This window comes from Dipodomys ordii, unplaced genomic scaffold, assembly GCF_000151885.1.
Source record: "Dipodomys ordii isolate 6190 unplaced genomic scaffold, Dord_2.0 Scaffold119, whole genome shotgun sequence".
NCBI lineage: Eukaryota > Metazoa > Chordata > Mammalia > Rodentia > Heteromyidae > Dipodomys > Dipodomys ordii.
The window spans coordinates 2,777,860-2,802,430 of record NW_012267335.1 but is presented as its reverse complement, the minus strand read 5'-3'; the positions used below and the strand labels follow the sequence as shown (position 1 = coordinate 2,802,430).

General features: G+C 37.8%; 2 protein-coding genes across 3 annotated transcripts in view; one reads left to right on the top strand and one right to left on the bottom strand.

Moving 5' to 3' along the window:
* Anapc10 (anaphase promoting complex subunit 10) overlaps positions 1-24,272 on the bottom strand; it is a 36,943-nt gene extending 12,671 nt beyond the window's left edge. Inside the window, exons 1-4 of one of the 2 annotated variants that reach the window (XM_013029514.1) lie at positions 24,179-24,272; positions 23,139-23,265; positions 19,710-19,800; positions 12,932-13,052 (exon numbers count right to left, since the gene is read on the bottom strand). In XM_013029514.1, coding sequence (XP_012884968.1) covers positions 12,932-13,052; positions 19,710-19,800; positions 23,139-23,253 — 327 coding nt within the window. In that variant the 5' untranslated portion in view covers positions 23,254-23,265; positions 24,179-24,272. The remainder of the gene's footprint in view (positions 1-12,931; positions 13,053-19,709; positions 19,801-23,138; positions 23,266-24,178) is intronic. The other variant, XM_013029515.1, reaches the window with a different exon arrangement.
* A 134-nt stretch (positions 24,273-24,406) lies between these two features.
* The window catches only part of Abce1 (ATP-binding cassette, sub-family E (OABP), member 1), a 22,520-nt gene continuing 22,355 nt past the window's right edge, over positions 24,407-24,571 (top strand). The window contains exon 1 of the mRNA XM_013029539.1: positions 24,407-24,515. The gene's annotated coding sequence lies outside the window, so the exon portion shown is untranslated. The remainder of the gene's footprint in view (positions 24,516-24,571) is intronic.

Here is a 24,571-nt window from a genome sequence, read left to right as displayed (position 1 = left end):
GGGGGGTACCAGTCCTGGGACTTAAATTCAAGGCCTGGGTGCTGTGCCTGAACAATTTTGGCTCAAGGCTAGTGCTCTGTCACTTGATCCACAACTTCACTTCAGCTTTTTTTAGTGGTTAACTGGAGATAACAGTTCCATGGACTTTCTTTCCCCAGCTGGTTTTGAACTAGGATCCTCATGAGTAGCTTAGGCGTAAACCACTGGCACCTGGCTTGTGATACTCCTTTAAAGTAAATAGAGGCTTGGAAAAGACAGCAATTATCTTGTATCACAAAATACGAAGGGATAATACCAACATCTTAACTCTGACAGAGTTTGACAGAGTCCAAACCCCTTGATTAAAGCTGCATGTGGCAAAGATAGTCTAGAAACACAGGGTCCCTTCTTGAGCTTGGGTCTAATCCTTCACTCCTACTCTACAAACAGTATTTAAAACCCAGATTGCTGATTATGAAACAGACAAGGTTTTCCCCCAGTAAGCCAAGGCTAGGGAACTTTGTGTTCAATGGTGAGTACAAATAAGACTCCTGGGGAATATCAGCAAGTTTTAGATGACTACAAGCTCAGGTTAAATGGAGTTCAGTGAGTGATGGCAATTCCATGCTACTGATAATCCTGATTTTAGTCAACAGAAAACTCTTCAATTGGAATTCCATATTTGTCATAGGCAATTTCCTCTCAACATAACTCTAAAAAACAAGAAGTACTTAAAAGCCAGGAGTACCTCTCAATGCCTTCTACTGATCTTCCTTAGCAAAATAAAATGGTAATTTTAAATTTACAAAGCTAATATTTAACAACTAGACATTACAAACTCAGTAATTTTGATTTGCTTTTCACTCTTTCATGATTTTAAATGTGATGTAGCAACCTAAGTACTAGGGTACAGAGTGAAGGTAAAGAGAGCTTTCTTCTTATTTCTCAACTTGTATTTATCCCCTAAATTGTCTTTCTTAACCTGCTGAGCCTGTTTACTACCTGAGGGCTATAAGAGGCAAATTAATTTTTTCCAAGCCTTTCCATTTCCTAACAAATGGGACAATGTCATTCTTTCTGATGGAGGCATAGAATTCCATTGTGTATATATACCACATTTTCTTGATCCATTCATCTACTGAGGGACATCTGGGTTGGTTCCAGATCTTAGCTATGGTAAATAATGTTGCAATAAACATAGTTGTGCTGGTAGCTTTAGTGTGGTCTTGTTTGTAAACATTTGGGTAAATGCCTAAAAGTGGGATTGCTGGGTCATAGGGGAGCTCTATATGAAGTCTTTTCAGGAACCTCCATACTGCTTTCCAAAGTGGTTGAACAAGTTTACACTCCCACCAACAATGAAGTAAGGTTCCCTTCTGTCTGCATCCCCTCCAGCATCTGTTGTTGTTAGAATTCTTGATTATAGCCATTCTAACTGGGGTGAGGTGGTATCTCAATGTTGTTTTGATTTGCATTTCTTTTATGGCTAGGGAGGTTGAGCATTTCTTCATGTGTCTATTGGCCATTTGTTAGGAAATGGAAAGGCTTAGAAAAAATTATATTAAGTGAAGTAAGCCAAGCCCAAAGAAACATAGGTCCTAGTATAAGTCAAGCAGAAAAGGTCAGATAATGTGATGTTAGGAAAATGAACCCTTAGATATGTATTTAAATGTTTTTTTCTTTCATGCATTTGTTCCTAACTCATTTATAAGATTATTTCTTTGTTGCTTTGTATGTCCCTCCCCCACAGTATAACCCTTGCTTTCACTATATTTGATGTCGGTATAATTTGTGGAGGAGATGGGGAAAAAAAAGTCATTTAAGGATACAGGTGGACCCCTCGCAACTATGAGAAGTACAAGTTGTCATGTCGAAAACGAACTTTACAACTTTGGTGCGGGGGGGGGGGGAGGCTGGGAAGGGATATGAAGGGTAAACAAAGGAGGAGGCTGCAATGCTTGACAAGAAATGTACTCATTATCTTGCCTATGTAATTGTAACCCCTCTGTACAGTATATTCACAAAAAATTAAAATTAAAAGAGGCAAATTAAGAAGCTCCCCAATTCTCCAATCCACTGCATTGCCTTTAGTCTTTATCTTCTCTAAGATCATAAGTATATCATAAAGTAGTGCCAAGAGAGGAGAATCATTTAAGACTAATCAGTCTTATATCCTTTTCTTCAGTTAATCCAAAACAAATGCCACTCCATGACTTCCCCACTTTCAAGGTAACTACCATGGGTCACTTCAGGAGAGAATAAATGCACATGATATTAACTAAACACCATGTGCCAGCTACTTAGCCTCGAGTATGATCAAAAGAGATATCTTGATACTAATGGAAGCTATCGGAGATCTCTCTGTCTCCCCCTCCCCCCCCGTCTTTCATACACATACACACACACACACATACACACACACACAATTTGTTATTAGGCAGGACACAAATTTGGCTCCAGGGTTGCTGACAGTTGAAGCAAAATAGGTAACATTCATTATTGGTTTTGACACAGAACAGAGACCCTTTTGCTTATAAACAGATTAGCTTCCAAAGGGCCATCATTAAGTCTACTTAGTTACAAGTGTAAATTTAAACTACAGAAGTAACTGCTAATATCATTGGCTGATGGCTGACAGAGTTAACATACTTAACCCTCTCATGCACACCCTTGTAGGCATATGGATTAACACTAACAAGAAATTTTACGAAGCCCAGGCGTCCGTGGCTCACGCCTGTAATCCTAGCTACTCAGCAGGTTGAGATATGAGGATTGTGGTTCAAAGCCAGCCTGGGCAGGAAAGTCTGTGAGACTCCTATCTCCAATAAACCACCAGAAAACCAGAAGTGGTGCTGTGGCTCAAGTGGCAGAGTACTAGCCTTGAGCTGAAGAGCTCAGAGGCAGTGCCCAGGCCTAGAGTTCAAGCCTACGACCAACAAAAAAAGAAAAAGAAAAAAATATATTTTTACGAACTGATGTAGCCAATGAACTGTATTATAGCTAAAGAATATGTATGTTTTTCAAGCAATTCTTAATTATTGAAAAAGAATAGAAAACTCAACTTTTGAGGGAACATTCTAAAGATCTAAGAATAAGCTTTAAGACTGTTAGCATTACTGTACTTTGAAGTAATTTATAAAACAAGTAAAATAAAGCTCTGTGATCATTCTTTAAATCTTAGCAGTTATTTCCAAAATAAGTATAAGAGTAGATAATGGAAAATGGATGTAAAATAATTAAAAGAATATTCATTCTTCTCATCAAAGAAGTTATAATTAGAGGAAGAAGTCAAGAGTTAATATTGTATATGATTATTATTTTAAAAGATATAACTTTACATGTACAATATATGTTATTTGGCCAAGTTCACTATAATTGAGAAAAAAAGCAAAATAGGAAATATATTCTTCTCTCCCTGAAACAGTGTAAAGAAATTCTGCTACTAAATATCATAGATCACTTTCCCTCCATTTCAGAGGCATCTACCCAGCCGGAATACTGGGGTAAATTCATATAAAACTGAAAAATTGTTCAAGAATGTAAGATTACTTTAACAGGGACTTTAAAAAGTTAAAAGTGATATAATACCACATGATCTCAAATGTGGATGGAACCTAAAAGAGTCAAATGTGTAACAGCAGATGAGCTGTCTTAATTACCTATGAGGGAGAAAAACAGCCACAAAAACCTCTCCACTCCCCTGTCTTCCCAGTTTCTACTCCAATATTCTCACTTCATCACTCTCAGGATGCTTCAATGGTTCTTTCATTTATCGCATGTAAAATACAAAGATGAGAAAAATGGAGTTCCTGAGTGAGCTCACTCTCATTACATAAACTTCCAATGCTTCAACAAGGTAGGTTTCAGCAATAATTCTGATAGCACTTTCTGATACTACTAGCCTAATCAGAAATATGTTTGTTGCTAGAATTAGGGACTCTGTTACCACAAGATAAAGAAGCTAGTCTACTTTGGATCGGGAATGCTCCACAAGGCCCTTATGTTAAAAGCTTAATCCCCAGTGTGGTACTATTAGAAAGTGGGAGACACTTTTAAGTAGGGTCTAGTGGGAGATTTTCTAGACAATGAGAGTATCAGAATCTTCCTTTCTCTTTCTCTTTCCAGCCATGAGATAAGGAGTTCTGTTCCACCACATTCTAGTTTGTGCTCTTGTGGCTCAAGTAGTAGAGAGCTCACCTCGAGCTAAAGAGCTCAGGGACAGTACACAGGCCCAGAGCTTAAGCCCCATGACTGACCAAAAAAAAAGGAAGGAAATTCATCATACTGAAGCATCGATAGAATATAATCTTAAGGACATGGGTTAAGTGAAGTGAGTCAGTCACTAAACACAAATATTGTATTACTCCACTAATATGAGGTATTTAGATAGTCAATGCTATAGAAACATAAAGTAGGATGGTAGTCACCAGAGGCTGGAGGTAGAGAAAGGGAAAGCTTTAAATTTAATGCATAGAGAATTTCACTTTTTTTTTCATTCATTTTTGTTGTTTTGTTTTGTTAATTGTGGGGCTTGGATTCAGGACCTGAGCACTGTCCCTGAACTCTTTCTGCTCAAAGCTAGTGCTCTACCACTTTGAACCAAAGTACCACTTCTGGTTTTCTGGTGGTTAACTGGAGATAAGAGTCTCATGGACTTTCCTGCCCAGGCTGGCTTTGAACCATGATTCTCATATCTGAGCCTCCTGAGTAGCTAAGATTACAGGTGTGAGCCACCAGCAACTAGCAAAAATTTCACTTTTGAAAGATAAAAAAGTTCTGGAAATGTGTTGTACAGCCATGTATATAGACGACTGAACTGAATGGTTAAAAACAAGGACGATCATAAATTTTGAGATTTTTTTTTTCAATTTAAAAGCAAAATTTCTGAGAAAGGTAATATGATTTGCCCAGAAAATCTTCTTATAGCAAACTAAGCGAACATGGATCACCTGCCTCCTGGTAGATTTATGTGGTAACTTTTTGTCCTAGGTTCTCAGCCACATTATCTTTTATGTTCTTCTTAGAAGAGGATTTGGTGATCTGTAGCTCAAAATCCACATCATTTTCACTTTTATAAGAAAGACAGAAATTTCTGCTGAAATATACAGAGCCAGAGGTTAAAGTAAAGGGTTTTTTAGTTTTGTAGTCTGCTCTTGACTATGACTATTGCTACTTTGCCTAAAAGCAACAGAGCAGTTCTATTAATTACTGCAAAACAACTGACTACAAAAAATGGCCTTGTGGCACTCTTGCTACATCTATGTTTGCCTGAAGTATGTATGCCCTGGCATGTTATGAAACAAGACTCCTTCAGAATCATCTTACAAATACAGGCTGAGAATTTCTAATCTGAAAACCTGAAATCCAAACTACTCCAAAATTGGCAACTTTTTGAGTACCAACACAATCTTACAAGAAAAGCACACAATGACACTGATTCATGAGCATTATTACTAATAACTACATAAACTTACCTTCAGACTGTGTAACTGATAAATATCAAACAAATCAGTATCATGCTTTGACTTTATCATCCCCAAGGTCCCTTATTACCTACATGTAAATATTTCAACATTTTCTTTAAAAAAACAGCAATGAATTCTACGTACTTCTGACCCCAAGAATTTTGAATAAGAAATAATCTGTACTGGCAGTCCCATGGTTCCTGCCCTAGCACACTTCTTACCTGCTATACACACCTCCTATGTGAATTAACATGCCACCTAAATTCTACTTACACACTGATGATTCTCAAAGCTATACCTCTAAGCTAGTCCTCTTTCTTAGATTCAGACCCACATACCTGACTATTTTAAAGACACACAAGCAACCAAAGCTCCTCTCATCTCATCACGTACCTCTCCCACCCCCAGAGGATGCTCTTTAACTCTGCGTACTATATTTGGCAAATAGCAACCTTCAAACCAGCTGCCTAAGCCTAAGAAGAATTGCAGATATTCCTGCCTGTTCACACTTCAATCGCCTCACTAATATTCCCAACATTTCCCAGGTGTCAAGCAGTCCTAAGTCTACTGCAGATTCATCCATCCTTCCTCATGTGCTGAGCCAATCAAGCCTTAGCTAAATCCTAACAATGCTCACCTGGATACTACACAGCGGCTTGTCATGTTGCGTTGGCCCCATCACTTCCTCGATTAAGCTTAGCAGTTCTTCATTTAAAATCTAACCTCCTAGGAAGTTCAACTGTAACCAAACCTGACTTTCGCCTACACATTCTCACAGAACATTTATTTATTTCCCTGTAAGAACATAAACTCACAGGAACCCTGTAACATCACAATAAATGTACTGAATAATGAATGAGTATTACTTACTCCCTCACGCTGGGTAGGCGTGCAGGCACTGTCACTACACTATACCTTCCCAGACCCTTCCTAGCAGCCTGCCTTTACTGTGCACCTCAGTAGGCTGCCATTTGTCCTTGAGAGTTAGCAAAACCAACATCTACTATAGAAAACTTTCTAAGCCATTGCCCCTAATAGCCCCTTGTGCCCCCATAGCACTTCATGTGTTTACTTTCAAAATTCATTCTAACTGATTCTTAAAAACACAACAATTATTCATATTGATGGGGTAGCACATGCTTTTCACTCCCACATGCACTGTGAAATGATTAAATCAGTTAAACATGGTCTATCCTCTTCAACACTTACTGTTCCCTTGTCATCAAAATCCATCCTAGTTTTTTGAGATATAAAATATGCAACCGTTATCTTCTGTCATCCTTCCATGCAACTGTACTCCAAAACAACATTTTGCTCCTATCTAACTGTAACTTACCACCCACTGATCAAACTTTCTCGAATTACCACCTCCCCCTCCTCTCTCTGGCCTATGATAACCATTCTACCCCTATGAAATCAGTCCTTTCAGACTCCACGTGAGTGAGATCACATGGTACTTGTTTCCTGGGCCTGGCTAGTTCACTCAGTATAAACAAGTACAAGGCTGAGTTCAAACCCCAGTACTATCTCACACACACACACACACACACACACACACACACACACACACGCACACACACACACACACACACACACACACACACAGTTTCTCTATTAAAAATATATATGGGGCTCTACTGTACAACATATCTGACTTTCAAAAAGAAATATATACTAAATATAAAATGTCATTTGGGAAATAACGTATAACAGGAATAGAAAAATTTTAAACTTTTAAACTGTTGCTTTGACAGAGAAATAAGACAATATTTCTGAACTAAAAATTACATATAGTCCACCAAAATGTTATATGCCAACTTAATTTTTTTTGGAGGGTTGGTTATTTGGTTCTCCACTGAGACACAAACATGCTTTGTAGCCCCAACTGGCCCTGGACTCACTCTGTAACACTGCTAGCCTTGAATTATGATCCTCCTGCTTCTAACTCCCAAGTGCTGGAAATACACAAGTGTGTTTCCACACTCAGCCTCTACTTCTCACTGTGTACAGAAATAGTAGTCTCTTCTGTAGAAACTATAATACTCTGCAAACAGCAATAGTGGGGCGTGAACTCAAGGCCTTCTGTTTGCTAGGCAGATACTCTTATCAAATGACCCATATTGCCAGCCCTTTCTTGCTTTAGTTATTTTTGGGGTAAGGTCTCAGCTGGCATCAAGACTGGGCAATTCTGGTACCTACAAATACCCAACATTACCAGTAATATGCCACCATACCCAGCTTTTTTGTTGAGATGGAACTTTGCTAACTTTTTGCTGGTACAAATTGCAATTCTATCTATCTGTCTCCTGAGATTATGAGCATGAGCCAAAGCACCTAGCCCTTAAATGTTTTAAAATCTCAATTTGTATGGCATGAAAATTTTGTAATATCAGAAACTAGAATGATTGGCATACATACAATCAGTTTGAGGAACAAAAATATTTTCTTTGGTTGGGTAACTACAGTTTTATATCTTCAAATCATTTGACAGAAAGTCCATTTTAAGTCCCTGTTCAGATATTAAAATACACTCCAGCCATTACCAGTGGCTCACAAGTGTAATCCAAGCTACTCAGGAGGCTGAGACCTGAGGGCCACATTTCTAAGCCACCCCAATCAACCACCAAAAAGCCAGACATGGAGCCATGACTTGGATGGTAGAGCCTTGGCCTTGAGCAAAAAGCTCAGGGACAGCACCCAGGCCTTGAGTTCAAGTCCTAGGACTGGTGCATGCACATACATGCACGCACATACACATAAAATACACACTCCACACTATTAAAGAAAGGGCCCGATGCCTTTATAGAGATTTTAATACAGGCAACAAAGATCTAGAAACAATATGTAAGTAAACAATATGAAATAAAAGGAATATGAAAAAGAAATCACAATTTTAAGATAAACTAGCTTTCACTTTTCACACCTTTAACCTTTTTAAGATACTTCAAAACAAAAATAAAATTATAGAAAATAAACATTTAGAATATTTAAAGCAAACAAACTCAAAATTTTTAACACAAAGAAAAACTGTTAAAATTTCAATGCATACTCTCCTTTCAGTGAGCAACAATCTGTGGAAAATGTAAAAAGATCTAGGTGCATTTCCCTCTCAATCAATTCTGTAACTACTGAAATGACTGCTCCAAAATCTCAGAAAAGTCCACAGTATTTTAATCACTTGACTTAGTATCTGAATTAGACAAAGAAATAATGCTGATTTTATGGTAGATTAAGGCTAAAAAAAGTCCTGATCTGCTTCATCTTTTCCTTTAAAAATACTACCTGTTGTTTATTTCTTTAACTAACAAAAAAAGAATAAATTACATACACAGATCTATAATAATCCTTCATGTTATTAACAACAAAGGGTAAGGCACCATTATTTTAAAACAACGTTCAAAACAGATGGTTCCTCAATGAAAACAGAAAATCAGTATGCTCATCAAGTTCTTCACAAAAACAATCCACATTATCACCAGATAATATACAGGATTACTGGTCTCATGAGGCCATGTGGTCACTATACAGAAATATAAATATTCTAAGAACTATAACTACCAATAAGATCCCTTTTCCAACCAGTTAATGGTTCAACATTTACATGATATTATAGAAGCAAAGACTAGATTAAAGGTATTTCCTATGGGGCAGTGGTAGCTCATGGCTGTAGTACTAGCTACTCAGGATGCTTAGATCATAGGATTGCAGTTCGAAGTCAGTTAGGGAAAGAAAGTATGTGAGACTCTTATCTCTAATTAGTCACCTGAAAAGCTCCATAGCTCTGTAGAACTGTGGCTCAACATGGTAGAGTGCTAGCTTTGAGGGAAAACAACAACAACAAAAAAAAAACACCTTCAAGGACAGTGGCCAGGCCTGGAGTTCAAGCCCCATGACTGACCAAAAAAAAGTGTTCAAATATCAGTTTGTCATAACCTCTCAAAACTCTTTTGTAGTGTAAGTAAGACTTAGAATGTAAAACATTTTAATACATAAATATAGAAAGCTTACTGGAAGACATAGATTTCCCAGAATGTATCAAATTTTTCTAAATATATGTACTCCAGGAAAAACTAATACAAGAGTATTTGAAGCACTGAAAGTTCTAACTGGAAAGTGAAAATAGAAAGTTAAAGCCAATAGTGACCTCTAGTGGGTATTTTAATATACCATACACATAAAACCAAGGACAGAAGCACCAAAGGGAAAAAGTAAACCAACAATATCTGACCCTAAAGAAATGGAGATCTATGAACTATGTAAAAAAGAGTTCAAAAACCTTTTTATGAAAAATCAAAGAGCATTATAAAAATATCGAGAAACCATTGACACAATCAGAAAAACAAGTTGGGAACCAATGATTCATTCTTATAATCCTGCTACTCAGGATCCAAAAGATCACAATTCAAGGGCAGAAAAGTCCAAGAGACTCCACCTCAAAATAACCAGCAAAAAGCTGGTTTGGAGTCATAGTTCTAGTGGTACAGTGCCATTCTAGCAAGCCAGCTGAGCAAGCACAATGTCCTTAGTTCAAGACCCAGGACGACCAGAAAAAGAGAAAAAATTAAAAAACAATAAATAAGATTTTCAGAGGTTGAAATTATTTTTCAAAAAGAAATTCTACAACTGAAAAATATACTTAAAATTTTCAAATCTACACAGCAGATCACCAACATCAGAATTGATCAAGCAGAAGAATCAGTGAACTCAATGACAGGCTATTCAAAAACATATAGCAGAGAAAAAAGAAAAGAGAATAAAGATAAAATGTCAACAAAGTGAAGACAAAACCTACGGAATCAGAAAGAAAGTATTTGCGACTCTGGTAAGAAGTTAATATCCAAGATAAACAAGGAATTAAAACTACTCAAAGGCAAAAACACAAACAACATGATTCAGAAAGAAGCAAAGTACCTGAATAGGGAGTCTTCAAAAGAAGATTAAAAAGTATCTAACAGGCATAGGAAAAATATTTAATATCATCAATCAAGTTAAAACCCCAAGGAGCTGTATCATATTTCGCATTTGTCAGAAGGGCTGTGATCAAAAAAAGACGAAAGATAAGTAAGGGTGTGGAGAAAAGAGAACCCTCACACATTGTTAGAGAGAATATATAAGTAGTTCAGCCATTAAAGAAAACAGTATAAGCCAGGTACTGGTGGCCAAATACCAATGTTTTCACTTGTTTTTGGAATCTAGACTTAAATCTAGACTTTTGGAATCTAGAATTAAAGATATATATACATATACATTCATACATACATAAAACCTGATTGTTAACTATGGTATTGTTTGATTGGCTAAACAGGAGGGCAGATCGGGAAAGAGAATGAGTGGTTAATACCAAAATACATTGCATGCATGTATGAAGATGGGCTAAGAAATCTCACTGATTACAGAATGAATTATGGACAGTACTCTATGTACATTTCCGAAAACGGAACAACCTGTTGAAATTGTTTTAAAAGAGAGAAAAGGGTTGCGGAAAACTATAGGCACATATGGAAGTGTCACATAGGAATCCCCACTCCCCCTTGTACAACTAATGTATGTTAACTAAGGCTTTTAAAAGACTTTAAAAGTCTTTAAAAAGACCTGTGGAGGGCTGGGAAGGTGGCTCAGTGGTAGAGCGCTTGCCTTGCATACATTAGGCCCTGGGTTCGATTTCTCAGTACCACATAAGCAAAAAGAAAAAAGCCGGAAGTGACGCTGTGGCTCAAGTGGTAGAGCGCCAGCCTCGAGCTGAAGAACTAAGGGACAGCGCCCAGGCCCAGAGTTCAGGCCCCACGACCGGACCCAAAAAAATAAAAAAGACCTGTGGATAATGTCCTTACTCTATCAATATATAAGCCAATTTCAGAACAAAACACTTCATTTAATTTAAAAAAAATGGAAATATTGTTTTTTTAATGAGGATGAATTTTAAAAAAAATTCACACTGAAAGATGCCTTAAAATCATAAGGCTACTTATCTGAGGATAAGACAGAGATGGAAACTGACTGGAAAGAATTTAAGGGAATTTTCTAGCGTGAGAAAAATGTTCTCTATCTTAAAAGAGTTAAGAGTTACACAGATGTATGCATTTGTCACACTTACCAAATAATCTAAGATTTGAGCAAAACTGTACATAAATTTTACCTCAAAAATGAGCAGTAGGTAAACACTGGTAACACTAACACATTATGTGCAAGTATTGGGGTAAAATACAGAGGCATCTGTTAACTTATTTTGAAATGTATAATATTAGAATGTTAAGATGGAGGAGATGGCTCAATCCTGCAGCCCTAGATATGGATTGTGGACGGGGGCCAGTCCAAGCACGAAAGGTCATGAGAGTCCATCTGAACCAAAGGCTGGGTGTAGTGGCATATGCTTGTCATCTCAACAACAAGGGGAAGCACAAGTCCAGATGGGCCCATGCAAACAGGGCTGGAGGCATAGCTCAACTAGTAGAGTACTTGCCTGGCAAGCATGAGACCTTGAGTACTTGAGATCCCAGTACTGTCCAAAAAAACTGAGAGGCAGATTTCAATATAAATATAGCAAAATAGGAGGTTTTGGGAAGATGGCGGAGAAGCTGGAATCTGAACAAGCTCTTGCATAGAAAGCAGTTTTAGAGTTCCAGTGAACAGTCCTAAGCCAGAGAATCACACCAAGTGTGCCATCACAGGACAGAGTTAAACAAGAGAGGGGAAGCCAAGGCAAAAAGACACATCTGAGCGCCTGCCAGCAGCCGAGCGCTCACACAGAGAGTCCGGGACGAAGGAGCCAGACGCAGCGGGCGAGAGGATTCTACTCAACACCAACAAGAACCGACAAGGAGCGGACATCTTCATCCTGCAGTTTGCAGACCAGAGACAACCCAGGATCCAAGACTCGGCGTCCCTCCCCCACAGTATAACCCCTGCTTTCACTATATTTGATGTCAGTATAACTTGTGGAGGAGATGGGGAAAAACCAGTTGTTTAAGGATACAGGTGGACCTGTTGCAACAATGAGAAGTACAAGTTGTCATGTCCAAAACGAGCTTTACAACGTCGGTGGGGGGGGGGGGGAGGAGAAGGATTGGGATTGGGGGGGAGGGGGGAGGCTGGGAAGGGATGTGAAGGGTAAACAAAGGAGGAGGCTGCAATGCTTGGTAAGAAATGTACGCATTATCCTGCCCATGTAATTGTAACTCCTCTGTACAGTATGTTCACAAATAAAATAAAATTAAATTAAAAAAATATATAGCAAAATATTAACAATTAATCTAGAAGTTAGGCATATTGAGGTTCACTATCAAATTATTTCTCCTTTTCTACAGACTGAAAATTCCCATAATACTGAAGAAAGATGACAATCAGAATCCAAAAGAATACAAAAAACATTATCCCCAAACGTTGGCTTCAATATTAGCAATTTTCCTTTGACGTGTTAACATTTATAACTATGATCATTCCAACAAGAATTAAAGGAAGACACATTTTTAAAAATCTGAATGACATACCCGAATTTCTTGAAGGTTGTGAAAATTATTTCCTACTCTGACTGAGATTTTGCTTGGAGTGTAGCTTTCATCAGATTTATAGTCTGCATAAATACACAATGTCTTCACTGTTGTTTTTCTTCTAAAACAAAAAGTAAAAACAAGTACTTTATCATGCTAAAAGATTAATGCCAAAACATCTTCTTTCCTGATGTTAAGAGATCATAGGATATATATGGAAAGCAAATAATTTTAATTTTCTTTCATTTCAACCATGAAATAAAATAAAGGTATACATATAACATTTTATTTATACACATCTCTTATGTAAAACATGGTCAGAACTAAATAGAAATTTAGATCTCTTAATAGGGAAACAAACAATATTGATTACCATCCCTTTTATTTGTACATTAGACAAGGAAAGTTTTCTAGTAAGTTTGTTTTTTCTTCACTAGATGATTTATTCTCTACATAAATATATTAAAATAAATAGCTAAGTGATAAACTGAGCCCAGCAAAGAATGAACGTTTTTTTAAAAAATAGAAAGCATAACCTGTTATTTAACACAAGAAGTAAAATGTTGCCCGTTTTATATAAATATACTAGGGAATAACCAGAAAAACATACAATAAAAAATTAACCTCAGGGAGGCTGAAAATCATGAAAAGATGTTCAATTTATAATAAAGAAAAAAATTAGCTTTATCATATTGAAATAATTAGAATTACAGATAATAGCCAAATTTGATTAGAAAAAGATACTTTCAAAGTCAGTTCACAGGTATACAACTTAACTCTAAGTACACTAAAAATTACTACCACAGTTACTGAAAAACAAATGTCCCGTAATTACTAAAAATTTTAAAACAACATAAATATCCATCACAATAGGGAATCAGCTGACTTTCCATTCCATGTAATAATACATCTAACACTACACAAAGTACAGACAAATCTTGACTTAGAATGGTTAGACCTACATGTTCAATTTAACATTGGTGTGAGAGCCATGCACACTGAGTAGAAACTATGCTTCAAATTTGAAGTCCTCTGCCCAAAAGTCAGCCTATTAAAACAGTAGGGAGTCTATAGCTCTTCTTAAGGAAACCACATCTGATCTCCTGCCTTAGGCCCTCTGGCCTTAAATGATGCCATGGGTCTCTCTCAATGTTAAGAGGAAGCAGCTCCCAGCTGGCCATGAAGCCAGGAGGGGACACAACTATACTGTACAGTGTACTACAGTGCTAAGCTAGGAGGAGATCGAGTAGGTTAATTGTATTCAATACATTCCTATTTAAAATAATTTCAATTTGTAATGTGCTTATCAGTACAGAACCACAATGTGAAGCCATGCAACTACATAGAAAAGCAGCAAAATACAAAACAGCAGTACTTCATTCCAGGGGGAAATAATTAAAGGCATATAACTCTATATTTGAGAAAAAGGCCTTGATGAAACTATACAAAAGTAGGAGCCAGGTGCCAGTGGCTCACATCTATAATCCTAACAACTCAGGAGGCTGAGATCTTAGGATTATGGAAAGTCCATGAGACTCTAAACTCAAAAAAAAAAAGCACAAAGTGAAGCTGTGGCTCAACGGGCAGAGTTGTAGTCCTGAGCTCAGGACAGCACCCAGCTCCTCAGTTCAAGCCCCAACACTGGTACAAAAAAAACTAAAATGACTACTTCAGTGGATGAAACCAAGGGAGCTCTTTATTTTCTTTTTTGTGAGTTCTATATTAAATAATTCTACAAGATGATCATGTGCCATTTTGCCTTCAGAAAAAAATAAGTAATTTTTAAAACTGGGAAAATCATTTGATTTCTACCGAAATGTGCTTTAAAAAAATAAGTTCTAATGTAAACTGGCACTGGCTCAATAACAATGAACTCCTTCAACAGAAGTAATCTGTGTCAAAAGTCAGCCTTTAAAAAGAGTAGGGGTCTATAGCTCTTCTTAAGTAAAACCAAATTTGCTAGATTGGGCTACTCATCAGAAAGGAAGGAGAAAAGTTAAGGACTTTTCCTGGGATCAAGATGTGAAACATTAAATATGCCAGAACTGCTGACAGGACAAATACCATTAAGGGGTTTTCAAAAGAGGCCACAAATATCAGACTAGCTTCTCTCTTTTTGCTGGGTCAGCCAGAAGACCAGAAAGGAAGCAAAGGAGAAAGACAAAATTTTTAAGAGCATACTGAAGACTTTCTCCTTGATGAGCCATAAGCAGAAAGGAAAAGAGATGAAAGGTGTCTCCGTTAATATTTTTTAAAAATAGCAATTTCAAAGAATCAAGCTTTTGATCCGAATAACTTTACTTCTAAGCTACAAAAATTCAAGAAACATAATCACAGAAACCTACAAGATGATATCAATTTAGAAAGGCAAAGAATAATGACAATTAAAAAAAAAAAACAGCAGAAGCCGGGCACTGGTGGCTCACACCTGTAATCCTAGCTACTCAGGAGACTGAGATCTGAGGATCACTGTTCAAAGCCAGCCAGGGCAGAAAAGTCTGTGAGTTTTCTCTCCAGTAAACCACTAAGAAAACTGGAAGTGGCACTATGGCTCAAGAAGTAGAGCACTAGCCTTAAGCTGAAGAACTCAAGGACAGCGCCCAGGCCCAGAGTTCAAGCCCTAGGACCAACAAAAACAAAACAAAACAAACAAAAAACCACAGTAGTACATAGCTAGTGAATGATTACTTTATATCTGGCCTCCAGGTAATGCTCTGTATGTATTATCTCATTGATTCCTCAATCTTGTGATATAGGAGCTACTACTACCATTTAAAAACATAACAGACAGTAATAACTGGCTTAAGTCAAAACACTAAGCAGGTGAGCACAGAGTTCAAAAATGTGTTTGCTTCACATGATCTTAACCATTATTACCTCCTTTTAACTAACTGAACTTGTTTAAATCATTGATTCCAGTTTACAGTAATATTTATTTCAATTTTATCTAAACCAGAGATTTTTTCCCCATTATGGTTCATGCATCCCCAGAAATTATATACAAAATTTATGCTACATAGTTATATTAGATTTACAAAAGAAAGTGTGATTTCATGAAGTTTAAAACTGCTACTATTAAAGATATCATAAAATCTTTTAATTTTTTGTTAACTTTATTTCTCAATGAGTCAATAAGTCATAGCATATAGAAAATCATACTTTCTCAAAAAGCAGTTACATGGGAAGATTAAATATGAGTCGTCGTGAAATCTATTCAAATTTCTCAAGTCATCTTTCTAACAATAGTCACTATATTTAATGCTTACTACATACAAAAAACCTTGTTAAACACAAGGTATTTCAGGAAGGAAGAAGGAAGAAGGTAGTACTTCCATTTCTGATAACATAAACACTCCTGACCTCCCTTTCTTCCCTCACCCACTATACCCTTTTCTCCAGACAAAGAGCTACTAGCAGGCAACAAATATTTACTCTTGTTTCTTCATGCCACATATTTAATAAAGGCAGGCATACCTGATCTAGCAGTTTCACAACTGGATGAGTAAGTGTCTAATTCTAGGGTTTGATATTACAAGACACGCTTGACTAAAGAGGTAGTGCAGCTATGATGCTGTCAGCATAAGCTTCTCAGTTTTACAAAGGTGACATGTCATCTTCTACCTGCTGACTTGAATAATTTCTCTTCTGGTTGGGACCCACTACATTCCAACAGAATCATCAGTGGCAGGGATTTTTAGGTTGCCTACCACAATCCACTTATCCCTTCCTTCCTCACAGCATCCAGCTAAAGATGCAACTTTACTTAAAGCTAAGTATGACCATGTGGCTAAGTTATAGCCAGGAAAATTTAAATAAAATGATTGCATGTTATAATACAGCTTTGTTATCCTGCATCTTAACACATATCCCTTTCAACTTTCCCACCGACTCCTTTCTGTTGCCAGGAGTATGGATGTGAAGTAGAGATGCCACTAAGCATGAAAGGATGAAAGAGCAGAAAGAGAATGAATGTTGGGTCCACAAATACACTATGGAGCTACCATATCACTTCTGAACTGCCAAGTTTTTCTTTACATTGAGAGAAGTGTCCACCTTGTGGCAAGCATAGTTATTAAAATCTGTGTACTACAATTCCATATTCCTGATAAAAACAGCATTTTTATGTACCCTTTAAAGAGTAGTCCTTAAGCAGTCCTTATTTATACATCTAATAAAGCCTAAAACCAGACTTTAACAGACGGCTATATAACTGCACTCCATAAAAGTAGTAAATCTTTGTAAGCACTGAGACTGAGACATAAAAGAAACATATTCTAGATACTTGTCTTTAAACAGCAAACAAATGATTCACATTCTTTGTTCCTGATATAATGGCTGAGAAGGGTAAGCTGACAGACAAGTGAACAGAAGCAGAGAGAGGGAAATGGGCACAGCACAAGAAGTTCAGCACCTTTGTAGAGCAAGGAGGAATCTGCATGAGAGGAAACCAAAAGAATACACAAGGGTATTAAGAAAATAATATATTAAGGATAAGAGAACTGGATTTTCACTAGAAGTCAGCACTTACAAAAACACAATGGAAGAAAAGTAGAGCAAATCCTGTTTATTTTGGATTAGATTTGTAACTGGATGTGTCCATATAAATTTATGGTTTTCAATATATTGGTACGTAGATAAATGTAGATATAGGTATGCATTTATATGTGTATTTTTGTGTGTATTGCATAAATATATCCCCTCTGCACACTGAGAAGCTCAAAAACAGTAAAGAGTACACCCAATACCAGATCTCTCTGTATTAAAAAAAAAAAAAAGCCAGATCTTCTTGGGGCAAAGGCTGATTTCTAGGAACCGGCACAAAATCTTTTGCTAGTTACTCCAATACTCAAAGTACCTCCTCACAAAATACTCAACAAGCACAAAGACTTGAATTCAAACACCAATACCACAGGGAAGGAAGAAAAGAGAAGAAAATTGAGTATTAAATTCAACATTTGAGTCAACTTAACTTGGTGTAAACTTGGAACCAGTAGTAATGTATCCCTTGTGAGACAAGCACTCTGCCATACTACCTCTAGTTGCTTTTTGCACTGCTTATTTTTGAGGTTTAGATCTTACTTTATGCAAATCAGACCTGGATGTTAACACTATATATGCTTCATCTTATTGCTGGGGATGACAGGAACTCCCCAGCCATTAACTGAGAGTTGATCTCCCATCTCTACTCCTAAGTAGCTAGGATTATAGGATTGAGCCAACATGTCCAGCTTAAAATCTTTCATGAGTTTGCATCTACTTGTTTAAAAATGTTTTCCTCAAAGCCTTGAGCTTTCTAATGAGAAAAAGGACTGAGTTAAGTGAGAACTTCGAGATTTTGGAGAGACTACATCTTCATTGAGAAGCAGCTCACTTTGGGTATTCATTCCAGCCAGCCAAAAGTCAGCTCCACTGAAATCAAATCCAACCTCCATAACGCATACTGTAGGATCTGAGTAAATTATTTAATCTAAATTTCACTTTCCTCACATATAAAACAAGAAAAAAATTGTGGAACCTGTATCTTAGAAGGTTGTCTTGTGAATTATAAAATATGCTATGTTTATAACTCTATTACATATTAAATTTAAGCCTTAAAAGAGATATCTGATAAATACAATAAATCTGAACTATTTTACTAATTGTCCAGTATTATTTGTTCAGTACATTGTCATTCTACACAGAATTTTACTTACAAAGAAAAATATCCACTGCTATTATACTATTAAATCAGGATGAGTATTCAACTTTTAAGCTATAGCTTTTGCCTTCATGCAGTAGCAATTTACCTTAGGTTTACATTATCAGGGCTAAAAGCTGTGAAATCAGAAAACTTGGGTTCAAACTAGTTATACCACTGACTTGCTGTTTATCAGGGCTAAAAGCTGTGAAATCAGAGAGCTTGGGTTCAAACTAGTTATACCACTGACTTGCTGTGTGACTAGGCAAGTTAATTTGTCTAAGTCTCTGCTTCTGAGAAAATTAATTAACTAATTAATTTAAAAGTAAGATATTAAGGATAAAGTTTATGTGAGATAAATGGGTCTTTTAGAACTAAGCATTGTCATATTATGTGGATCAAGTTTTGCCTACTATCTGCTTTTTTAAGGAAGAGTTTAACTAGGAGAGCTAATAATAGTCATTTATACATTGAATATGGCTGCTTCAGTACTGTAATAGCAGAACTACATAGGTGCAACAAAAACTACATGGCCACAAGTTTAACACAGTTATTATCCGGCTGCTTCAAAAGAAGTTTGCTGATTTCTACCCTAGAATAACAATAACAAACAACTAAAAACGCAATGCTATCCAATGTTTAAACAGGTATTAATGAAACAAGATAATCAAGTTAACTGGTTTCCATTTATGTCAATAAACTCAAAGCCTGCAAATGGCCTTCGAGTTTCTTAGTTAATACAATTTTCTATCAGAGATGGAAGTACAAATGTGAGTAGTTATATAAATACTCCATATTAAATGCACTTAGTATCATCACTTTGGGTTTCCTTAGTACAAATGAGGGCATTTTGGGTCACAAGCAAAATGAAATCATGTTGAAAAGTATATTTGAGAAACCTGTTCATACAAGTACCATAAGGTCATAAAGGATAAAGCAGAGTAAACTCAAGTTGCTTGCAATCAAGTTGAACAGAAAAATAGCTTCTAACACGTAAAGAATTTGAAAGTATATTTATATTTCTTTAAGCTTTCTGTAAATAAAGTAGATTTCCTTAGCCACTTATAACGTACGCTTATGGAAACATTCAAAATGTATTACCTGAATTGGATGTTCACTAAATGTGGCTGGGAGCCATCAGATTGCCAGTACGTTTCTAGATTGTCGTCTCGTAATTGATCCACTCCAAAACCTATAATCAAAAAATTCCCATGAGAAAGAGAACTGTATATTTAAAACATAAAGTCACCATATACATTTATCCAGAAATTTTGATTATAAAGATGACTAGAAATGTGAAAATTGATCAAAATTCTTCTACTCTTGTGTCCAGATTTTGACTGTTAAGAAATAGAAGATGCATGCAAAGCTTATAATATGACAAATTGGAGGGTTGGGGGTTGTTGGTTTTTAAAAAAACATCCTCTGGTACTTACTATGTATGTATTCACATTCAGTTTCTTACACTTTTTACAAGTGATAACAAGAATGATCCCTATGTCCTACAAAATCCTGGAAGACAAGCAGATTCTAGTATACTGCATATGTCTTACTATGACACGAAAAAGGACAAATCAGAAGTACTTCCATAAGAAATACACATTTTGGGGCTGGAAAGGTGGCTCAGTGGTAGAATGCTTACCTTGCATGCATGAGACCCTGAGTTTGATTCCTCAACACCACATCAACAGAAAAAGCCAGAAGTGGAGCTGTGGCTCAAGTGGTAGAGCCCTAACCTTGAGCTCAAGAGCTGAGGAACAATGCCCAGGCCCCACCACAAAAAAAAAAAAATATATATATATATATATATATATATAAAAGCATATATATAAGCATATATATATATACATACATAATAAAAAAAGAAATACATATTTTGAACCAAGTGCTTCTATTAACTAAAATTAAATTTATCCAGAATTCTATATCCTCGAGCCATTCTACAAAACTAAAATTGAGTTATATATTGTGTCTTTTCCTGATTAAAGCCACAATAATTCATACACATAGAGCATAATATAATGGTAAATCAAATTTTTTATAGTTAAAAACAATTTACAGGGCTGGGAAGGTGGCTCAGTGGTAGAGCACTTGCCTTGCATGCCTGAGGCTCTGGGTTCGATTCCCCAGCACCACATAAGCAAGAAGAAAAAAGCCGGAAGTGGTGCTATGGCTCAAGTGGTAGAGCGCTAGCCTTGAGCTGAAGAGCTGAGGGACAGTGCCCAGGCCCAGAGATCAGGCCCCACAACCGGACCTCCAAAAAAAAAAAACAAAAAAACATTTTACATTTCATTTTTTAGTTAGTAATGTTTTCACTGTGGATCAAATAAAGAGGTTCATAAATGGTAAAAAGTCACTTCATCCACTTGTTCTCTGCACCAAATATCACCCATGTTAATTTCTTGCCTCATCTTTCAAAGATGCCACATGTACATTTGAAGAAGCACATGCATTTTCTTTCTCTCCTCTCTAGCACAAATGATGGCATACTACTTATTTATATATTTTAGTGGATTTTTTTCCATTAGACATATCTGAGAGTTTATTCCATAATAGTGAATTACATTCCGTTTTATATATGTTAACCCATCTAACATTCATCAACTCATATACTATCTCAACATAAAAATTTCTACTTTTTTTTTTAGTCAGTTGTGGGGCCTGGACTTTGGGCCTGGGCACTGTCCCTCAGCTCTTCAGCTCAAGGCTAGTGCTCTACCACTTGAGCCACAGTGCCACTTCCAACTTTTTCTGCTTATGTGGTGCTGAGGAATGGAACCCAGGGCCTCATGCATGCAAGGCAAGCACTCTACCACAGAGCCACCTTCCCCGCCTAGATTTTTAAATTCTATATAATATATCTCTGTCTGGAAATATCACTATTACATCACTAAACCTCTAATTGGATGTAGTTTGTTTTCAATGTTTTGCTTTCATAAAAATGTTGTTTTACAGGCTGGGAAGGTGGCTCAGTGGTAGAGCGCTTGCCTTGCATGCTCGAGGCCTTGGTTTGGTTTCTCAGCACCACATAAGCAAAAAGAAAAAAGCCGGAAGTGGCGCTGTGGCTCAAGTGGTAGAGCCCTAACCTTGAGCTGAAGAGCTGAGGGACAGCGCCCAGGCCCAGAGTTCAGGCCCCACAACCGGACCCAAAAAAAAAAAAAATGTTGTTTTACCTATAATAATAAATGCCTATTTACCTATAATCTTTAAGTCCATGTTCCTATTTCTGGAAGATGTATAGGTACAGAATTCAGTTACTATAATTTTTGATATTCTAATTTTCCTCCAAAATACTTGTTCACCAATAACATAAGAACACATATCTGCATCCCTGTAGTAAAGCTGTTAATGTTCTGAAATTTATGCAACAGATTTTGAAAGGCTGAGTATGAAAAAAATCAAATCACTTCTTAATAACTTTTCACATTGGTTATAAGATACTTCAACTTTTTTCAATGGCTTTTTTTCCTATAAAATACAATATGAACTGTTTAAGAAATCATGCTATACTCAAGTCTCTAGCTATCTAGTTTCACTTTGCCATTTCCCTAGATTCTGGTCTTACTGACTAGTTCTTGCGGTTCTTAAGCCATGTTTTGTCTAAGCTGCAAACCTTTGCAAACATTGTGTATAGGAATAGCAGCAGGAAAAGAATGAACAAAATGAAGAAAATTTGAAGTAAAAATGGCTGGAAACTTTTCAAAATTGATGACATCAACCATAGATATAGAGACCACCAAGCAAGTTAAATAGCTAAATATTTACATCTGGACACATTATGACAAACTGCAGAAAATGAAAAAACAAAGAAAAAAATTTGAAGGAAAAAGCAACAGTACATAAATATGGCTACATGCTGTACAATTATGGCTATAATGAAATTCTTGGAAAGGTAAAACCATTGGTAAGACCCAAAACAGATGAGACTCCGTCAGGAACTTAGAGAAAGTAGAATAATGATTACAAGGAGCATGAGAATGCTTTTCTTTTACTTGCAGGACAAAGCAATGACCCCAGGACATCATATACACTACAAAATCATTCTACCACTGAACTACATCCCCAGCCCAATGAGGCAAGTTTCTGGAATAACAGAGAACACAGTACACACATGTCCTGCCCTGCCATGTTCTAGCAAAATTCTTGAAGTCCAGGAATAAAAAAGAAGAGTCTTAGATGCTCTCAAAAAGAATAATTAGAAGAGACATAATGTGTGTGTGTGGGGGGGTGGAATTGGTAATGAAATAGCCTTGACATGTTTTTGAGAAAAATGAACTACACTGCTACCCAAATCAAAAATAAAGGAATTATTTTGGGATACATCTCACCAATACAAAATGCTGATCATTTAACAATTGAATCACAGCAGACATAATGGAGGATCAAGAAGAGACCTCATGAGATAAGTAATTAAGTCTTAGGGAGCTATTAGTAAAACAGTTGGTCAGATACATGCACTAACTGAAAATAAATGAAGTTAGGTCAGTGTACAAGGAAATTGTACTAGCATCAGGTTTGGTTTTGCTTTACCTGGTTTGCAAGATGAGAGTGACCAAACAGCTTGTGACCCAATTTCCCTTACTGTTCCAGTCCTTTCCAACTGCTTAGGATCAGCTCCAGGAGGAGTCTTGTTTGGTGTGGTCATTTTTTAATTGTTCTATGTAGAAAGAACACATACATTATGTCAGGATCTCAAAATCTTTCCCCAAAAGGTAAAAACAAAACTTTCAGAGAAACATAAATCACAAATATCCCCTTCATCATTCTTGTATTAATCTTAGTAAATCGACACGAACGTGAAAAAATACTTATCGAGCAGCGAAGAGTGCATTAAACTGATTCAGTTGCGCAGTTACTACTGTTGAATATTATTACAAATGCTAAACATAGCGGTGCACCGGTGGCGGACGCCTGTAACCCCAGCTACTCAGGAGGCTGAGGTCTGAGGACCGAGCTTCAAAGCCAGCCCGGATAAAAAGTCCATGACACTCTTATCTCCAATGAGCAACCAGCGCCCGGCTCCTCCGTACAACATCAACCATAAAAGCTGTGGTTTAAGTGGTATAGAGCTACAGTCTTGAGCGACTGGTAAAGCTAGGGGGTAGCGCAAGGGCCCTGCGTTCAAGTCTCACTACCGGCACAAAAATAACTACTACACCAGCCATCCCCTTGACACCTCCAGTTGGATCCCAAGGTGTTCCCAAGGCCGCCGCACAAATACTTAATACCCACGAAATAGCGGCACGGGCAGCGTACCGTAGGCTTGCGGGAAGGTCCGAATGGCCTGACCCCTCAAAACCCCTCTCGACGTGGGGCAGAAGTCAACCGCCGGCCCTGGGACCGGATGCCACCAAGTACATATAAAACAAGGGGCGAGGGGAAGGAGGACTCGAGTTCACGGACCGCACAGACGGAGGGAGCGGAGGCCGCCGGGACCCCGGCCGGGGCCACAGTTGGCCCCGCTGGACGCGCGGCGAACCCGAATGACCGAGGCAGCGACGCCTGACGCTCCGAACGCTGCGGAGGCCGCGAATGGAAAGCGAAGAATGAGACCGAGGAGGAGAGCGCACCCGCTTACGTCGGCCCGTTCTCTGGGTCGGGGAAGAACCCACGGCTCACAGCCCCGGTTCTCGGCACCAGCGGAAGCGCGACACTCCCACTCGGCTGGCTTCCCCGATGACGTCAAGTGTGGTCGCCGAGCAATGACGTCAACACACGCAGCTCGCCTTACCTACCGCTAGGGCTCCGCCCCGCGCTCCGTCCGCGCAGGCGCGCTGCGCCCGTGTGGCTCGCGCGAGACGGCGGCTGGGCACCGCCATTTTGGCCGGTGGCTGTAAGAACACGCCGTGTGGTGGAGGGACGCGCCGGCCTTCCCCGTCCCCGCCGCGGGGGGATTGTTTACTCCAGGTACGTGGATGGCTGGGAACCGGGGTCGGCCCCTGGCTGAGGACCTGGTCCCGGAG